The following is a 20,158-nucleotide window of genomic DNA, read 5'->3' as shown; positions in this document are numbered from 1 at the left end:
AAGTCTATCCCAGCAGTCATCGGACAGTAGGCGGGGGACACCCTGAACCGGTTGCCAGCCAATCGCAGGGCACACGGAGACGAACAACCATCCGCACTCGCACTCACGCCTAGGGGCAATCTGGAGTGCTCAATCGGCCTTCCAATCATGTTTTGGGATGTGGGAAGAAACCGGAGTGCCCGGAGAACATGCAAACTCCACACAGGGAGGGCCGGAGGTGGAATCGAACCCACACCCTCCCTTTGTGTTCCCGTCAAATTAAATTACTCAGTTACTGTACCTTGCTTCCCTGCGTTTGGATCCTCCAGCATGCCTCAACATAAAAAGATTCTTCTTTCTGGCTTTTCCCCACTCTGGGTTGATGTTTTTGAATTAAGTTTTGGTTTGGGGTTTATATGGACTGTTGCCTTTTGTCTTGGAGCAAGCATTCGATGTGGCCTCTTAGAGGCTTGGTAAGTACAGTGGTCTTCTGTCCAAGTACAAACCAGGCCTGACTGCTATTTAGACTCGTCGATTTTTTTTTTTTTTCAACTCGATATTGCCCTCTTCTGGAATTGAGGGACACTTGCATAAGCTACACAAACTTCGGTTTGTGCAGGATAGGGACCGAGCAGAGCAGCAAAACATAACATGCTCACAAAACGTAAATAAATCAAGGTCACAAATTGCATGCATCTTTCTGAGTTATTATGAATCAGCTATTATTGAATAATGCTACAAGACTTTATTATTATTTATAAATATTTCTTCATTACAAACATTATTTTTTGTACTCGACACGTTCGCTAAGTTGAACCAACTAATTTATGTAAAAACTATGCATTTAGTTATAGTGACTTGCTGTTTTACTTTCATTCTATTCGAAAGTGTCCCTGCAAAATGAGGAGCACCAGGAGCAACTGTACGGGTTCATTTTAGTTAGAAAGAAAGGCAGTAAAATCATTGTTGTTTGCAGTCATTTTAGTGCTGTCCATGACTGACAATGTCGATAGCAAAAACGATAACAAATCCTCTCTCCTCGTGCTCAGGCAGGGCTCGGAGGCTTGGTGCACAATAACGGACGTTCGTGGCAACCAATCATAAGACGCAGCCACCCGTCCCCGATGACGGAGGTGTGGGTGCGGTGATGCTATCCAGACCAATGAGTTGTGCTTGTATTACAAGAAGGTCCAGCCTAGTTGAAGGCGCGCTGCGCGTGATGGCTCCCGTACGCGCTCTTTCTCCCGAACCGGTTCGCACCAGACCGATACAGGCAGGAAATCACATCACGGCCAACGTAATGTGCATTTATCCAGGTCATTGTTTTACAAATCCAATCCAAGAATTACATGAGCGTCTGCATGCAGCGATGAGCGGAAAGCAAAAAAAAAAAGACGTGAACTGGACTTGGTGCTTTTTTTCCCGACTGTTTACGTACAAAACACAGCAGCAAGACACAAGTAAAGGTCAAACCGGGATCATGCTGAGAAGGCGACGCAAGCACATTCCTTAAACACACACTCCAAGTGCAATATTGATGCCTTTGTTGTGTCACTTAAATCCCGACAAAGTATACTGACTGTATGCTTTTGTTTGCTGTTATTTGGTCATATGCACAAAACAATACAAAATAAAAAGTACAGTAAAGCCTCGGTTTTCGACCACAATCCGTTTCTAGAAGGCGGTTCGAGAAGCGAATCGGTCGAATTCCGAGTCTATTTTTTCCAATACAAATAATGGAAAAAAATGTAATCCGTTCCAAGAGTTTAAAAAAAAACGCATTTTTAAATCGGAAAACTCTAACCCTAGTTTTAAGTGGACCAAAGTGCGCAGGGAGCTCAATTTTGTCCGATCGCGCAACTGCAGCGCACAGCCGAACGCGCAACCGTAGCGTGACACGGACCGCGCAACTGCCCATTGCTGGTCGCATTATTGTGACAGAGCGGTCGCTAAAATTTTGAAAATATTTTTAAAGTCCTGATGTATGTACTTTCCAAAATTTAAGTGGACCTCAGTGCGCAGGGAGCTTAATTTGGTCCGATCGCGCAACCGTAGCGCGCCGGCCGGGCGCTCACTGTCCCATTGCTTTAGGAGCGTCTTTGTGTTTTAGGACGGCTTTACTGCTCCCACTTGCTTTCTTTGGAGGCATGATTAGTGGTTAATACAATCCTCAAAGTAACGAAAATACAATAACAACGGAATCATTCGGCATCCGGGCCGCGTGGTCGGGTTTTCTTGGGTCCTGCCGGCTCATCTCGTAAAGTTCGACCGCCGAATTTTGTTTGACAACCGAAGCAAAAAAAAAAACTCGATTTTTTTTTATCGAATTCCGATTTGTTTGAGAACCGGGACGTTCGAAACCCGAGGCTTGACTGTATTCTCTTAATGAAGTACATCAAACGTTACATTTCGGAGAGCTTGCTTTGTTTCACAACAGTTGCATGTTACATTAAAAAGTGCTTTGCCCGGTTCTCAAGTTTATTATTTTGCATAATTTCCCCACTTTGATTGAGCTCATCAAATAAATGTATCAGACTCTATCCATCCATTTTCTACTACAGTGAATTGTAAAATGACCACCAGAGGATGCTGTAGTCTGAAACAATACTCTTGCAACCACTATGGTCGCGACGGCTGGTACATAAAAGAGACTATTTGAAATGGGACGTTTGATGTACTTAATCGGAAAACGTATGAGCATACTTTTTATTTTTGCATTGGTGTTGTGCATATCGCTTAATAGTAACTCAATGGAACCAAAACATGTTGTATATAGACAATAGACAAAAGCATATAGACAATATAATTTATCATTTTTTTTTATATGACACACCAAAAATGAAGAGTCTGAGTTATTGCACTGCCGCAGAGAGGATGTGGAAGAAAGGAATGTGCATGCCTTGGCCCTTCCCCCGCATCTTCCACGGTAGTATTGACTTGGCCAGCATGATCCCGTTTTGGCCGGTTGGACCTTTACGGTGTTCCGTAGCTACTGTGTTCTGGGCGTTAACAGAAGAAACAAAGCTCGTACGCCTGTTTTTTTTCCTTCCCACTCCTGTTTTTTTTCTTCCCACTCATTTGCATGCAAATGCTTTCAGAATAAAACATTGTGTAAAGTTCTTGGCTTGACACATTTCCGACAACACCCTAGACAAACGCGCATCATGTTAACGTTGTTTTTGATGTCCTGCCCGGAGATGTCGTCGATTCTTTCAGCAAATCCTGGCCTGGCCGCAAAGTCTAGTCTGAACCGGTTTTGGAGGAGGAGCGCCCGCCGGAGTCTTCCCGCACTGATTGACGCCTTAACGCTGCGCGCCCTCAACTCGGCTCGGCCTTCTTGTGACGCTACCCCATCTCATTGGTCCTAATAGCATCACCACGCCCACACTTTTCGCGTACTGTTAACCAAGGACGCCGACTCCTGCAGCTTGTGATTGGTTGACAGCCTCCCCATCATTTTTATTTTGGGACCATCCCTGCACGAGGGGGAGCGGAGTTGTATACATCGAGCTGTCGGGGTTGCCTACGCTACAGTTTCGCGGCGTGCACCTTTCAGCACCAGTATAGTGTGGATAGCAGCCCGCCGAAAACAGGGATTAGCTCGGAAGGGGTATCCGTCGAATGTGCCATCAATTTAACCGCTCGGTTTAGGCTCCGGAAGATATCGTGTGGTAAGCGTTTTCCGTGCCACAAGGCCGTCGCTCAGTTTTAAGGACAAGTTTATGTGGACAGTAATTGCAATCTCGGCCTTGCTGAATGGCTGCAAATGAAGGGAAACAAAGGTGATATAGAGTCTTCGTCCTAGCTGGCTAGTGGTGGCTACTCGCGCCAGCTCTCCATTGTGTGAGCATCCCGGTGCTATTTTTCACAGCTGCCCAACCCCCGGCGTCCCTTACCCTCCTCCCTCCCCACCAGCACAGCTCTTTTGGACTTACTTTTATTTGGGGTGGGGGGGAGATCACGAGCCTTCCGTAATGTGCTCCCGTCTTTGGTTTGTGACCGACCGACGTATCAGCCAGGAATACCCCCAAATTCAGATCCTCCGGGCATTGAAGGAGCGTTGCGTGGAGGAGGATGTGGAATTCCGTTCCCTTCTCATGGATCAGATTGTCCTTACCATCAGCGAGGGACAGCTGGGTAAGTGCAATTAAAACACAGCATTGTTGCACAAACAATACTATTCAGTTGTGATTGTTTCAAGCGTTACTTCAGACTCTGCTCGATGCTAATAGCTAACAGTTGTCAGGGGCGTAGCCAGAAAAATTTCACAGGGGTGGCCAGGAGGATGAAGCAAAACCTCATCTAGGGGTGTCCATATTCACACACATACGTCATTTGAATTCATGTAACCCTTTCAGTAACCAAGAGGCCATCATTCATCATACACGGTTTAATGAGATATACTGCACACATACACAGAATCTTGCACATGCAGCAACAAATGTCTATGCGGGAACACGAAACAACTTTCACACATTGAAAATATATTCTTAAAATTGTTTTCCAGTCGCACGGTTTTTTTTTTGTGTTGACCAATTTTAGTGGTTGGTACAACCAGTTGGTAGACTTTTTATTCAAGCTACTGATGTGGCACTGGGGTGGTCTCATAACCAATGACTTCTCAGCAATCTGGTTTGTTTGGTATTGTGTGAAAGTAAGATTCTGGTTGAGGTTAACCGCCAGAATTAAATGTTCTTTTCTTAAAGAAATGACACCTCAATGACTTCTCAGCCATCTGGTGTGTTTGCAATTGTGTGAAAGTAAGATTCTGGTTGAGGTTGAATGCCAGAATTAAATGCTCTTTTCTTAAAGCAGATTCTATCAAAGTTTGTATTCAGATCAATTGTACAATGTAACTTTACTCTTTCGATATGCAGTTACTTTCAATTAATTGGGATAGTATCAACGAGTCTAAAAATACTGCATCCATGTGAAAATGACAGACAGTTCACAGGTATCTTCCCAAAATGTGGGGGTAGCTAGAGAGTGCCAAGAGGTGGCCTTGGCCACCCTTGACCAGCACGTAGCTCCGCCACTGACGGGTGTTGTCTGTTGGGGGGGCTTCACAGGCTTGCCTTGTATGCCTGCTAGCAAGGAAGCGGAATGAAAGCAAATCTGTGACCGCCTAACCTACTTTTCCCTGCACCTCGTCACCAAGGGGATACTGGGTGTAGTTAATAAGGTTTCTTCTGGCCACGACTCGGAACAAAGGCCTTTATTAATCAAATCAGAGTGAAGTGTAATTTTGCAGTGCGCCGTGTTGTTGAAATTCACAGTGCTTTATGGTTGTGTTGGGAGAAGGGACAGAAACAAGATTCTTTGCCCTCCATGACCACAGCTGACTGAAGCATCCATCCATCCCTCCCTCCCTCCCTCCCTCCCTCCCTCCCTCCCATCCCTCCCTCCCATCCCTCCCTCCCTCCCTCCCTCCCATCCATCCATCCATCCATCCATCCATCCATCCATCCATCCATCCATCCATCCATCCATCCATCCATCCATCCATCCATCCATCCATCCATCCATCCATCCATCCATCCTTATAGAACAGTGATTTTCAAACAGAGTCTGCGAACAGTAATTCATAACAAATTGTTGTTCTTTGGGCCTGTTAAAAACCGTGGTATTTAGGTCCCCTTTCTTCAAAGGTAATCTGAATGGGTTTTGTCTAATGGATTGGCTCGATTCTTGAAAATGTGTTGTTCAACACCAAATATGGATTCTGAAATCAGATTAGATTGAACTGACTTTTAAGGCATACAGTTAAAATTATAGAGGACTTCATACTGTTAAAGTAGGAATTTAATAAGAAGTGATTTAGTTGGGGCATGCAAAGCACCTCAATTACTATTTTTTTTCAAGGTTTGAATTTTAAGCTCGAATTTGAAGCGCATTGAATGTATTTTTGCTTTTTGTTGTTTTTGTGCGGCAGATTTGACCTTGCTGCTAAAAAGATATTGAAATGATGTAGTTGTATTTTCTGTGCTTTTTGTTGCTCCAACATACATTCAGCGACCCCATGATGGCCATTTTTTTAAAACACCATACGTAGATTTTAGTGTGATATTAAGTCAAATTTATAGCACTCATTTCCTGGATCTGTAATGTTACAACGTTTGCATTTGTAGCAGGCTGATATTATGCAAGTTGCTTTGAGCAAATGGAATAAACTCAAAATGAATCATGTGATCCCAGACAGCAAAAATATAACTGGATTTCAAAATCCGGATGACTTTGATCCAAATGCATGTGTCCGTTGTATTATGAAACCACATTTCTGAGCCCTGACTTAATTGTGCTCTATCATGTGATGGTGACACTAGAATCCCAACCAATAGAGTCGAACGGAATTCATCAGCACAGTGCAAAGTGGACTTAGTGTCACTGAATGAGGATTGTGAATGTGTCTCAATTAACACATTATTGGTGTCTGCCGCCTGTCACAGACTGACACTTAGGACAAGATATTGAACAGAACACGGTCAAAATAGGTCTACAAAATATGTGCTCCATGTTTAGCCAAAGTCTGGCTAGCTACGAGACACAAATGCTTCTGTATACTTGTTTGCAATGGTAAAAATGGAAATGGAAAGTGTAATAGTGAGTGTTTAAAAGTTTTACAGCATTCCAGTGTTTTGTTTGTTTATTTTAACACCTGTATGAGAGTTTTACTTTATGATTTAATGAAATAATACAGTGGCCTCCTTATTATTACGCTTGCCAGGCAGCAGAGAATTGATTGAAACATTTCCTATACAGTTAAGTAATAAAAGACCTACCTGGGAACAGTTTAATCTGGAACCTGATTTTCTATAGGAAATATTGTTTTGAAAGCTGAACAAATCAGAAGTTTGTCTTCCACCTTTTGGGGTTGTAGTTTACAAACAATCAGTGGCGGTTCTACACTGAATTACTCCCTTGGCAAAACTATTTCCGAGCGCAATATATATTTTTTAAGTTGTTTATAATGTAAATTAATCAAGCAACAAGCCCCTGTACTGCTTTCCACAATTCAACCCATCCTAATCTGCTAAAACTTGGTATCCGTTTAGGTTTGGTCACAATGCAGTCACTGATAACACTCAAGGTTTTATCTCTCATTGGCCACATTTTCAATTTCACTTTGCCTATGAATCATTTAAATTTAATGCCAGGAGGGCTCATGAAAATGCACATGTACTTAAAGTATCACCTTTTTGGTGATGAATGATCTTCCTGAAGTCAAACGCAGACAAACCCAGTATTCAACAGTGCGAGAGGCATTTCACATCTCGTGATTTGTTTACAGGGCCATTCGAGGATAGGTCCTGCGAGGAATTGATGACAAATGCATCACCCTTATGTCGTCAAATGACAGACTGGAATGAGTATTAACACCAACCAACACGCAACGGTTTTGTTTCGTGAAGATCATTTTGTTTCTCTTCTGATCAGAAGCCCCCTGTCACATACCTGCTGTATTAAGTGTCACGCAATAGGCCTGAATCAGACTGGCAACTATGTTTTTGCCACCATGTGTTTGTTAATTAGCAGGGCTCTCTGAATTTGAACACGTGAAATGTAAAATATCCCAAACATGACCAATAATATACGTAATAGCTCTCCTCAATTTGCTGTCTCATGGTTGTCTGCTATGTGTGTTGACACGTTTCAATGTTATTGTCCGGTGTTTTTACACTTCACATTAGTGATATGCTTGTTTTATGATTTAAGTTGTAGGAACTGATTCTACTCTCCACATTACTGTTAAGTTTGAAATTCAAACAAGAGCTAAACCACAATGAAACTGTGTTTGAACATTTGATTCAGCATTTGTATGTTTTGACTAAGAAATTATTATTATTATTATTATTTTTAATTACTCAACCTTTGATGCGCTCTTACGCACATTTTGACTGACTTTACTCCACCGCAGCACTCTGTTTCATTAAGAAATACCCAACAGTGATGGATATTAAGTACAAACCAGGAGTGCACAACAAATGACATGCAACACAGCATGAAGCAAGACCTTGTCACTGTCTGCAAGTCATTTATTGAAAGCTGCAACCAGAGTTGTTGGCTTTTTCATAAGACATCCCATCTGCATCACAGCATTGGGATGTTTGAGGATTCATAAGATCTGGCAAGTTGGAAGTTCTGCAATCTGCACATTTTTGCATAAAAGTCCATTTAATAGCAATCCGAACTTGTCATATTAGCTTGTGTACAAAGTACCGTGTATTCAAAACATAACGACAATGCATATGATTTATATTTTTTGTCTTTTCTACACAGAGACTTACTGATGGTTGTACTGCACTGTTAAAAGAGTGAACCTGTGCAGACTTTAAAAGTAGGCAGTATATAGTATGTGTTGGCTTTCTTGGAAAAACAGTGTCCACTTTTGTCTCCCACAATCCAACAGAATGAAAGGGAAAGGTAGCGGGAGGGCTTTGTGGGTATTTGGAGTATTGCAATGGAATGCGCAGAGTGCTTGTTATGTTGCAAATGGAACAACATTTCAATGCAGTCCTGTGGACCACATCAACATATCAATAAAATAAAACATTCCCATTACTAAAAGCACAACATAATTTTAGAGTTATCAAAGTTGGTTGACCATTACATGTATGAATCCATCAAATGTTTTCCAGTAATCACATAGCACCCATTGCTGTTCAAATGATCCCTCACATGAATAATAACAATAAGACTTAATCAATGCCTACATGGTCTCGACACTGTAAATGATGAAAAGCACAGTAAACACAGAACGGTGTCTGTCCGACACCATGATACCACCTCTCTACACTTCCCACTGTAGCACTACCCGCATTGCTCTGTGTGTGCCAGTACAATCGGAGCAGTGTGTGAGCATATTGAATAGAGTCGACCATGAATCCTTTTGCTTGTGTACAGAGATTTTGTGAAGGAGGGCGGGGGGGGGGAGACGGGTGCGCTGTTTTTATGGCTTACACACACTTTCACATGCAACACTAGTCCCCTCCCGTGTATTAGGACCTCAAGACATCCTTGACTTTTCCTGGCTACTGCCTTCCTATTACTCTCAATACACTGACTGTGCACACAGTCCCACAATGGGTAAACGACAGTTACAAAAACAAAGTAGATAGTAGCAGCACCCTAGAATTCCATAATCGTATCCAATAAACAAAAGTACCATTGTCCATAGAGTACTTAGAATGAGAGCGCATATGGCAACTGTACATGACTAATAAATATGATAAATGCAGATGTAAATGGCAAACTATAAAATAAAAAAATACAAGGACCATGTCAAGATAGTAGCAGCCTCTGTTGCCCCTGCAGAATTTGTCCGCAGAAGGCCTCCTGTAAGTTTTATCTGAAGGAACTCACTTCCCTTTTGTACATTAAGCTGACACAATCATGAAACATCTGTTAACCATACAGGAAGCCTTTCTTAAATTATTAATTTGTTATACCAGTGTACAAAGAAGTCAACCTTGATAAATCATAAAACTAATATACAATAAAATTACTGAAGTGAATAACATAACAGACACTTACAAAATTGGAGAGATGAGAAACTTAATCAACAGAAGTTTTAAGTAAAATTCTTCAAATGAGTTATCTGCATATCTTTTATTATTTTCAGTATTTTTATTATCATTTTATTAAGATGGTGATTCCTTCCTTCAGAGGAGTTTCAGAATGTTGTGGAATTCCTTCCAAGCCATTCAGATTTTATTTTTTTTTTGGCTAATGACTCTTATCACCTAGTCGAGTGTCACCCCATCTGTTATGTCACATCATATTCCCTCACCTAACATCTGTCCGTCTGTGGTTCCTTCTATTCTTCTAAATTCATTCACTACCATCACTGAAAAGAGCCCCCATTATGTGGGATTTCTTTGTTGACACCAACCCAAATAGTCACCCCTAGTGCATGCCTACATTTTTTTCATAGTCCGACGTGTGATGTGTAACACAATAGAGTTTGCGTCCACTGTGTGGCTGTCACAGTTAACCAGCTCTCTTGTTAGGCCAGACGGTCAGTTTGAATCTCTGAATGCTTTGGCCGACCTGAACGAACAAATGGAAACATACCGACACGCGTCAGGACTTCACTCAAAAACTTTCTGCCCCCACAAGCAGAGGATCCGGCAGCACAACAGGATAGATGATGATGAAGGACAGCCTGTCGCTAATCATATCATCAGCCACGGCCGGCTCCAAACAGCTTAAGACTGCCAGCCTTGTAATTGAGTGTCGCTTCTTTGTCCTTAAGCCTGCCAACTGGCAGCTAGAGTTGTGTGACGGGGAGGACTGTGGAGTGTTCACATACTGCTTCTGCCAGAAAAAAAGGTCACATTTTCCACCAGGAGGTGATGGCTTCCGCAATACTTCACCCGCCCCATACACGACTCTCTGTCTCTGTCTCTCTGTCTCTCTCTGTCTTAAACGTGGCAAGTTTAAGAGAAGCCAAAGCAGATGTTGACTGATGTCTGTGCTTCCATGGCCTGAACCACACTGGCAGAACCTCAAGTGCTGAGCTTCACTTGTAAAAATGCACGCAGATTTTTTTTTTCCCATCAAATGACTATAGCTCATCTCTTACCCTGCAGGCCTGCAAGTGGACCAGGAAACAGTGACATCGTATCCACAGGTGGTGGTGGTGCGGGTGCCCACGCCATGGGTGCAGTCCGACAGCGACATCACCGTTCTGCGCCACCTGGAGAAGATGGGCTGTCGGCTGATCAACCGTCCTCAGGCCATACTCAACTGTGTCAACAAGTTCTGGACCTTTCAAGAGCTGGCTGGCCACGGCATACCTCTGCCTGACACCTTCTCCTACGGTAAGCACAACACGAGTTTTGAAACGGGAGCTCGCAAGAGAGACCTTCTTCTATCCCCAAGGCCAGTGCTTCTTGAACTTTTCACACAAAGTACCCCCCAAAACAATAAGCCTAAATGTTTCTCAAAATAGAGAGCACTTGTATCCCTACGGTTGCAATGTAAAAAGAAAAAAGACATTTTTAAAGAATAAAGTTCATATTTTATGTGGAAAAAATATAAAATTGCATGTAAATAAAATCATAATAGTACAAATTATATGACAAAGTTGTGAGAAAAACAACATCCAAGGTTTACAGGGGTAAATTTGAAATGTTAGAAGCCCAAAACTAGACAAAACACAATAAATATGAAAAAATGTTAAAGATGAAAAAGAAAATTAAATCAAAATACAACACTGGAATGAATGAGCGCTTATATCAGACAGAATCGTGCTTTCTTAATATTTTTTACATTACATTCATTTATAAGGGGCGGGGGGGTAAAACGAAGCCAACAGCACGAGTCCCACAATTCCTTGGATTAAAAAAAATTACAAGAGCACAACACTGATTGAAGCCGGAAGAGAGTGAGAGAACGAGGGTGATGTTTGGCCTGCATTCCATCGGTCTCTCTTCGGTGTAGTCCAGGCAATCCATGCAGAGTGGATACAGAGCTTATGCAACAGTCCTGCTGCCTGACCCCATGTTCGCTCATGACTTTTCGAAACAAAATAAGCCTCCCCTCGCTCCTCCCCTCCTCGTGTTCTCCCTGCTTACTCCCTCTCTCGCGCTTCGTCTCTCTGGTGGAAAGCATGTGAATCAGTGAGTCTGGAAAAAAACATGTGACCAAGTGGATCACATCTGTTCCCTTCAATGGATGCCAGATTTGAGCAGTCAGCCATGTGAAAACAAGGAGAGAATTATACACTGGGTCTCTACTATGTTCAGTCATATTTATCATTATACTTATATTCCTAATGTTCTTAACACGTTTTGTCTTGACTCATTTTAGCCTTACAACAGGAGCATATGAACTAAAAGCTGTTTTTGCTTGCTCCATCAACTGCTCACATCCAATCTTATTCATCTTGCAGCGGCACGACATTGCCGTTTTGAGTCAGTTTTGTTGTCATGGCGACATGTACCCACCATCCCCCCCGCGTCTTCACAATCAAAGAAGGCTCCTTTTAACACATTACATTTTCGTTTAATCCCGCGGCGCTTGTGCGTTTACCTGCATGTGGGTCTTTCTCAGGTGGACATGACAACTTCCGAAAGATGATTGATGAAGCCGAGCCGCTGGGCTACCCAGTGGTGGTGAAGAACGCACGTGGACACCGAGGTAAGACTGATTGCTTGATGCCTCGCTTTAATCAGCTTGTTCAACAAAGGTAGCTAACTTCAGCCTGGGATGAGTAGATGCTCCAACAAAGATGGAACAGAAGTGTCCCTCTTATTTCTGCTTGGTTTACCGGTATACAATTTTCCTTAATTTACCCAACGAGGCGGTTGGGGGACAAAGTTTGCTATGTATGTATGTATGTTTTGAAGGTCTGCTGACCCCTTTGGCATTTAGTATAGTTATTGAAACTTGACTGACATTGTGTGCAACAACAATGGGCAGTGGCTGGACAAGCCGGCCGTTGTGGTGTATTGTTAGACTGAACAACCGTTAGTCAGAAGTTTAGAATCCCAACTTTTTCTTTTTGTTGCATTTGTTGTCCTTCCCCTCTGGTTGACTGTTGACGATAGCTGGACTTACGTCTCTATACTGGAAAAACAAAAATTGTTTGAATGTGGTCGTTGCACCTTGCATAACATAATTAAGTAGGACATAAAATGTGCATGAGCAATATGCACGCACGCACACACGCACGCACGCACGCACACACCGCGTATTTGTCATATAATTAATGCTATTGGGCCGCTCCCCAGTTTCTTGTGATACGTACCACAGGATGCAAAACAGAATGAAAATCGTATTAGTGCGTTCGCTTATTCAATCTAACAGCCACTTTCCTCAATGGAAATACATATTTCATCGTAAAATAAATAGCATAGTACATTCCACGGCAGGCATAAACATGCTTCAAATGTATGTGCTAATGACAAGAGCATTTAGCCAAAATGTTTTGAGGGGAGATGAGGTGATGGCACACCTCAGCAAAGTGGAGCTTCCCAATTTTTTTTAAAGAGCAATATAAAAGCAAGCTAGTAAAAGAAAGAGAGAGATTTCTGCTTTGTGCTTCAATTTTTCAAGGGCCTCTTTAACCACATGTCCCATACAATGCTGACGAATATTTGCTCATCGTTCTTCAGTCTGTCGAAATTCTTCCTGCTTGACAGGCAGAAGTTCACCCTCAAGCATGGTTGTGATTTCTTGCTTGTTTCCTACACGCAAAGTGCACCATCATGCCTTTCGCTGTGAGTTGTGCTAGCCGAGGAGTGCCTTGTCATCGTATTTGGATTGACACTTAGACACCATGTACACATGCATGCACACGCACATGATTTGTTCCTGCTTTCAGATGGTGGGTCAGAGGCCCTGGCACGAAGAAGTGCTAATTAAAACGGACTTTTTCTTGCCTCAGTGAGAAGCATTTGTTTGTCCCCTAAGAAAAGCACCCTAACCAGGTTTTAAAGAAGGGGAACTGGCAAAAGGCTTGGTCAACAAATTTAGCGAAAAGAGTTTGAAGAAGAAATATCACCACCATTCAAGTTCCTCAAAAGTCTAATCACTTGTGTCGCAATACCAAATGTTTATTTATGCTTAATAAAAAATGTCATTGCACCTTGTCGTCTTTTCTTTCCCCTCTCCAGGCAAGGCTGTGTTCTTGGCACGAGACAAACACCACCTGACAGACCTGTGCCACTTGATCCGCCATGACACTCCCTACTTGTTTCAGGAGTATGTCAAAGAGTCACATGGCCGTGACGTACGTGTGGTCCTGGTAGGCGGGCGGGTCATCGGCTCCATGCTGCGCTGCTCCACCGACGGACGTATGCAGAGCAACTGCTCCCTAGGTAGGCATTCAAATCACGCTTCCCAATTAGTCCAGCTGCTATTCATTCTTGTAAAAGGATTTGAGATTCACATGCAGTACCTCAAGTTTCCTTTGGGACCACCCACTCTACCACCACTGGTTAAAGTCTGTTTCCAAGTGTTGCGGAAGTGAGTGAAGAGTCAAATCTTGGATTCAGAAAGGACAATGCAAAATCACTCGCGGTCATGAAAGACTAGAGCAGTTTAATAGCAACCCCTGGGTGCATGAGGATATTTGGATGTTTGCCCAACAAGTTCAAAGCCCAGCGGGAGGCATTCCAGAGTCAGCGTCAGACCTGCTTTTACTGGACCATCAGAGCTCATGGCCAGACTTGTGTCTTATTATTGGTTCTGTGCATTCATTTCAAGTTCTGAGAATCTCATCCATGTCAGTTGTCTGATGTAGCGCTGTCCACTTCATGGACTTGTGACCGGGACAGCTGCTATAATGAGAATCAACGCATCCAAGACCGAGGTGATGGTTCTCGTACACAAAGCAACACTCAGTGGTTTGGAGTGGCCTTCAACCTCAAGTGTAGGAGTTTGAAGCATCACGGCTTACTGGTGCTTGAGGCATTCTGTGATAATGACTTCTCCTCATGCCACAAATCCACCTCATCAGCCTGAATTGTAGTGCTCCCCAAACTAGAAAAACAGCTGAAGTCAAGCAGGAGAGATTGAAGACAATTCATGCGTTGACGGTTCGATGTTGTGCCTTTGCCGGAGATGTGCTGCTACGCTGAATGTTCTCCAGGAAAACAATCCGACATGCATGCTCATCTCCTATTAGTAGGGCCAACAACAAAAGTTAGCAATGCACTGTTTTTGATTCTGGTATTTCCTTAGCAGATATGAAATGTGGCTACGCTTCTAATGCACTGGGTTCTCTTGGGATCCTAAATTGTAATGTAGTTCTGGAAGAGGTGGGCACTATGTACATATGGCCTTCAAATGAAATCTTTACGTATGGAAAAGAATATCAAAATATTTCATGTGGTCTCTTATTTAGCGTGAATTGAACTCATCACTTTTTTAAAAAGGGGTCGCAAAAGTCACTCCTCGCAATTTTATTTGAATTAATCGTAAAAATTAACTGTTCACACAGCACTTTTTTTTTTTTCTTCTCATTATATGTATATAAATGTACTATGAGGTCACTGCCCTTCTGACAATTGTTGCAGCTTGGTGAATGTTGAGATGAATTGTTTTTTTTCTTTTTTCAGTGACTGCATCAGTGCTGGATCTAATTAGTATTTACCAACCAGCTCTAATCATCAAGAAAATAAGAAAATAGTTGTACCGTTTTTTTAATTTTTGTACCAAGCGTGACGATACATCTGCTCGATAACATGTTTATTCGGAAGCACTGGCAGATCAACAAGGCTATCTTGAATCTACCCACAAGATGCTGGCTAACTCGCTCCTAGCTATTTCCACTGTCAGAGCGAGGGGAGTTTTGAGTCCAGTCCTAATGCACTGTGGCATATTTGGGGCATTCATCATCAGATGATTATTGTTTATGTAAGGCATTTTGTTGACTGTAGTGTATCGGATTTAGTGACATTAAATTGAAGTTCTAAATGAGCCTAAATATCCTTTTTATCAATCCTCTTGTCTCATGGTGTAGTGTACACAGTGGAATCTTAATATTAAAAAAATAAATTCTCGTTGACTTTCAATTTGATGGGAAAGATTTTATCGGTTCCAGTGAAATTTAAATTAATTTGTTCCTGGGTGACTTTTACTAAACTTATTCATGCATAGCCGTTTTTATTGAGCACCTCACGAATGAAGTCAACAATGTGTGTTTGCTGTCATCAAGGTGGCGTGGGGATGATGTGTCCACTCAGCGAGCAGGGCAAGCAGCTGGCCACCGAGGTATCAAACATCCTGGGCATGGACGTATGCGGCATCGACCTCCTGCAGCTCAGCAACGGCTCCTTTGTGGTGTGCGAGGCCAACGCCAACGTGGGCTTCATCGCCTTCGACCAGGCGTGCGGCATGGACGTGGCGGGCATCGTCGCCGACTACGCCCTCTCCATGCTCCCCAACCGCCTCACCCGCAAGATGTCTCTGCTGTCGGTGGTGTCGAGCACCAGCGAGACCAGCAGCGAGCCCGAGGTGTGCCCTGTGCCCGCCGTTGGGGGCTCCTTGCCCGAGGCCGTGTGCAACATGAGCGTGGGCTCCACTTCCAGTGAGAGCGACCCTGAGCTGGCCGAGCCCTCCCAGTCGCCCCCCTGTCAAGCCTCTGGCTCGGTCCTCCCCGACCCGACCTACAACTTCAACACGCTGCTCGCTAATGAGATCAAGCTATTAACTGAGTGAGATGCGAGCCGCCTCTACGCACCAGCACACACACACACACGGAAACACACACACGGACACACACACACATACACATTCCTTTTCTTAACACATGGGGTTGAATCCAAACAGAAATTCATCCTCATACTAACTCCCTCCAAAAGATCTGAGGCTGCTCCCCTGACTCCCCGTCAGTCCTAAGGGCTAATTCAAGTATTCTCTCTGCTTCCGCTTGGTTATAACACCCCAATGGGCTTAGCGTTTGGGTTCACCTAAGCCCTGCAGGTTTTACGGGGGTGTTCCTTCTTCGATGCGCATTAGATATGGTGGAATTTAGACTCTAGTTTTTCCAAGTGTTTTGTGGTGAAAAGGTACAGCGACCTAGACATGACATGGGTAGATAAAAAGACGAAAAAAATATAAATTTTAGCAACAACATGCTGCATTCATTTGCGTAATTATATGACAAAATATTTTTAAGAATTAAAAGCAAACAAGGGTTGCTGGTTATTAAATGTATTGCATGTGTGCAAATGGCTGCATACATGATTTGCAGGTCAAAGTTTGGTGTGACGAACCAGTCAGAGGACGGAAAAATGCTAACATTACTGTGGGCCAGTTAAGTGGTCCTGTGAGACACAATTGAAATGTAATCAGTTCAAGAAACAGTCTCTTTGCTAATATAATTCGAGTTATATCAGCGAGAAGTATAGATTCTAAAGGCGGATAAGGTTGACATGGCAGCACACAGAGGCTAAAATCTGATTGGGCAAAAAATGTCTATACTATACATACAGTATTGGGAGCAGTGTAGGTCTGATCCTCTAGTAGTGTTTGAGCCAGCAGAGATGGCCTTGCTGTGCCCTGAAACTAAATAAAAAAATTTTTGTCTCCAAATGAACATTTTCTGAACACGTTATATCTACTGTGGCCAAAATAGAAGGCCGCCCTATGTCATGTCTGGGGCTCCGTAGATGACAACTTCGCGCCAAGCTTATTTTCCACTCGTGTTCGATTTAACACAAAATCGAATGCAGACACAAAAAGTTGCAAGTGGACTTAAGAGCTATTCACATGGTATGTAAAGCCCAAGACGCAATAAGCATTTAACGCTTATGTCCAAGTCGCTTCAAGGAATACTTGAAGTCCTCTTGCCTGTTGCAAGTCGGAAAACATTTGCAGAGCTTTGTTTTTGCGTGGTGTCTTTAATTAGCCATGCCAGCAGCAGCCGTCTGCCGAGTTTGAAAAAAATTCCCTCACGTCTAGCACTTTACGACGAACAGATTCATTTGTTTTCCGTTATTGTCCGTTGAAGAGAAAATATACCTCAAAAAAGTGACCTGTCACTGCCACAGAATGACACGTAGATAAAAAATACAACACATATCAAGCAGGATGCTGCACCTCTCACACCTGCTGGTTTTCCCTCTTTTGTGCTTTGGTAAATGTTACCCTTTGTGGTCATTGCTGTTGTTGGAAAAACTGTCAATTTCAATATCCTTTTTTTTTTGTAATTTACAAAATGCATCGTATGCAACAAACACAAAATAGCATATACTTTTCAATCTTGTAGGACGATTTCAGGGATTTCAATAGCATATTGCTGTCATCCAGGCAGCTGTCCCCAGCGATGATCGATTTTTGACTTTGTTCCACTAACGTAGCCCTTGGTGGTGACATTGTGTGTTTTGTTGATAACTCAGGGAAGCAGCCTGGATCTAACCTTCAAATACCAGACATATCTAAAAAGCATGACACAAAAACAGAACACAGGCAACAAAGCGGAAAAAGTTTCATAAGATGTGGTTGATACATGGACTTTTTCCCCTTGCTACTTCTGTATTGCTCATTGTTTTATTCCTAGTTTATGCTATTTTTAAAGACAAATGGTTTGTGTGCGCTAATTAATGTGTAAAAACAGAACGAAAAATGAAATCGCTGTGAAGCCTGATTTTTTTTTTCCCTTTTTTTCGTGGGCGGAAGTGTGTTGAGTGTAGCCAAAGGTAAGAACGAGACATCTCGCGAGACATCAGGAAAAGCAGAAGCTGGCTGCTTTCAGTGCATCTCTCTCTCTCTCTCTCTCTCTCTCACGCACACACACACACACACACACACACACACACACACACACACACACACACACACACACACACACACACACACACACTCTACTGTGACATCATCCATGAAGTCACATCGGCAGTGTCAGAACACATACTACTCTCTCTACTTGTCGTCCTCTTGATTTGGATTTGTAATGTTGCCTATATCATTCCACATTGTTTACATCAATGTTATCACAGCCTTTATCGACAAGTCTGCAAACCATATCACCATATCATCATAATGGGAAAATGATTCATGGGCTGGCTCAAGTTCATCGTTATTTTGTTGAATGCTGGACATGAGCAAAAGGCATCTTTTAAATCCCATACAAGCAATAAAGACAACGTATAGTTGAAAAATTTACTTTGAAAGCATATACTAGTATTTCATTTTTAAAACCTTATGAGAAATTGAGGATGAACAAAAATGAAAGCAAATTTCAATATGGCAATTACAGAAAAAGATTTACTGATATCTTTGCATGGATCTCTTTTTAGTAAAGTCCTGCCCTTGTGATTAAGTTCTACGGGGGGGGACAGAGGAGTACAGAATGCAAACACGTGTACCGTCACACCCCAAGTAATAAGACACACTCCTGTCAAAATGATGTCTTTTCTCATAGAAAGGCCTACACCGATTTGAGATGCACGTTGAATGTGTCGTGTGAGTATTACATCCCACGTAATACGCAGAATAACTTATGGCGCGCTGCTCATAATCTCGAAACATTTTTCTGTACCGTGACTCACCCTTAATGGGTATGGAGCCACCTGTGGATATCTACTTCTAACTAGCACTTATTTGAGTAAGATTGACAAATTAGGATTTGTTCCAATTGGTCAAATTGTTGCCCGTGCAAATTTTAAATAAATTAGATTTAATTTTGTTGATCATTTTTTGGGGGGGGCTCAGATGTTTTCTTTTTAATTGAGTAGCAGGCCGCACTGGCTGTATTTTCCCTACCACTGCTTTAAATTATTCTACACATGATCAGGTTCATTTAGAATGGTGCAAAGCATTGCTGACTCACAAGCATCAATGCAATGAATGTTTCCAAATGTTAAAAACTGTTAAATTAGAAAACATTTTTATGCGTAAGGTCTTTCTAATGTCTCTTACAGACATGTTCTTGTCAGTTCCAGCAGATAAATAGAACTTGATTGGAACTCAAAATGTGGCCAGTTTGTGAATCATTTAGGGTACGGTCAGGACACGGTCTATGTATTGCAGAGTACGAGGTTAACTATTCCATGCCAACAGATGCTTATGTGTATTTGGCAGAAACACACAAGAAAAGAGAAAATAAAAAAGGGAATATGAAGAAATTTGTTGTTTTATTGCCTCCTCCAATAAATCCGAATGCCAAAAACATGCTGTATAATGAAGTACTAATAAGAGTACATAGTGGCAGGATGATTACATGTAAGTAATTGGAACGAATCAAAAGCCGTCTGGAGTTTAACTTTTTGCTTTACAACAATGCAATGTTTATGCTTTCGTGACAGGCTGGAGCTCTGTGTTGGTGTGTAGCGTCTAGAAAAACTGACTTAGTAAGATAAGATAAAGGTCATTTGATGTTGGAAAGTGCTACACTGGTACGAAATGTGAAGCAAAATCCCTCATCGTTACTTTCTGTCCATCATTCTGAAAGTGTTCAACAAAAGGTTCCCGAAGGTTGTTCACAAATGTTCCAAATGGTGTAAATAATTCCCTCTTGCTTTTTCATTTTTTTTTTTCAGATGAAAATAAAGACAAGTCATTATTCAGAACCAAAAGATGTGTTTCCCTTGTACTTTCACTTTACTTACCGTTAAAACACAAATATTTTGAAACTATGTAGTGAAGTAACTTTACACCTTTTATTTCAATATCACATATTTGGAACATATTTTTAGTCTCACCATATATTATAAGTAAAAAGTAGATG

General features: G+C 42.2%; 1 protein-coding gene across 1 annotated transcript; it reads left to right on the top strand.

Moving 5' to 3' along the window:
• Window positions 1–3,404: 3,404 nt before the first annotated feature.
• rimkla (ribosomal modification protein rimK like family member A) lies at window positions 3,405–20,006 on the top strand. The gene is made up of 5 exons (XM_088368834.1): window positions 3,405–4,116; window positions 10,569–10,799; window positions 12,034–12,120; window positions 13,599–13,802; window positions 15,644–20,006. Exons 1-5 carry the CDS (start codon window positions 3,954–3,956, stop codon window positions 16,144–16,146), a joined length of 1,188 nt encoding a protein of 395 aa, XP_088224960.1. The 5' UTR covers window positions 3,405–3,953; the 3' UTR covers window positions 16,147–20,006.
• The last annotated feature ends 152 nt before the right edge of the window (window positions 20,007–20,158 follow it).

The sequence above is a fragment of the Syngnathus floridae genome, chromosome 2 (genome assembly GCF_059516105.1).
Source record: "Syngnathus floridae isolate MCC-2025c chromosome 2, RoL_Sflo_1.0, whole genome shotgun sequence".
Classification (NCBI taxonomy): Eukaryota; Metazoa; Chordata; class Actinopteri; order Syngnathiformes; family Syngnathidae; genus Syngnathus; species Syngnathus floridae.
This window is presented reverse-complemented; position numbering and strand designations above follow the sequence as displayed.

Coding starts and splice junctions, on each gene's coding strand:
- rimkla (XM_088368834.1), top strand. CDS start 3,954: ATGTGCTCCCGTCTTTGGTTTGTGACCGACCGACGTATCAGCCAGGAA. Junction 12,121..13,598: donor GAACGCACGTGGACACCGAG/GTAAGACTGATT, acceptor TCCCCTCTCCAG/GCAAGGCTGTGTTCTTGGCA. Junction 13,803..15,643: donor GCAGAGCAACTGCTCCCTAG/GTAGGCATTCAA, acceptor GCTGTCATCAAG/GTGGCGTGGGGATGATGTGT.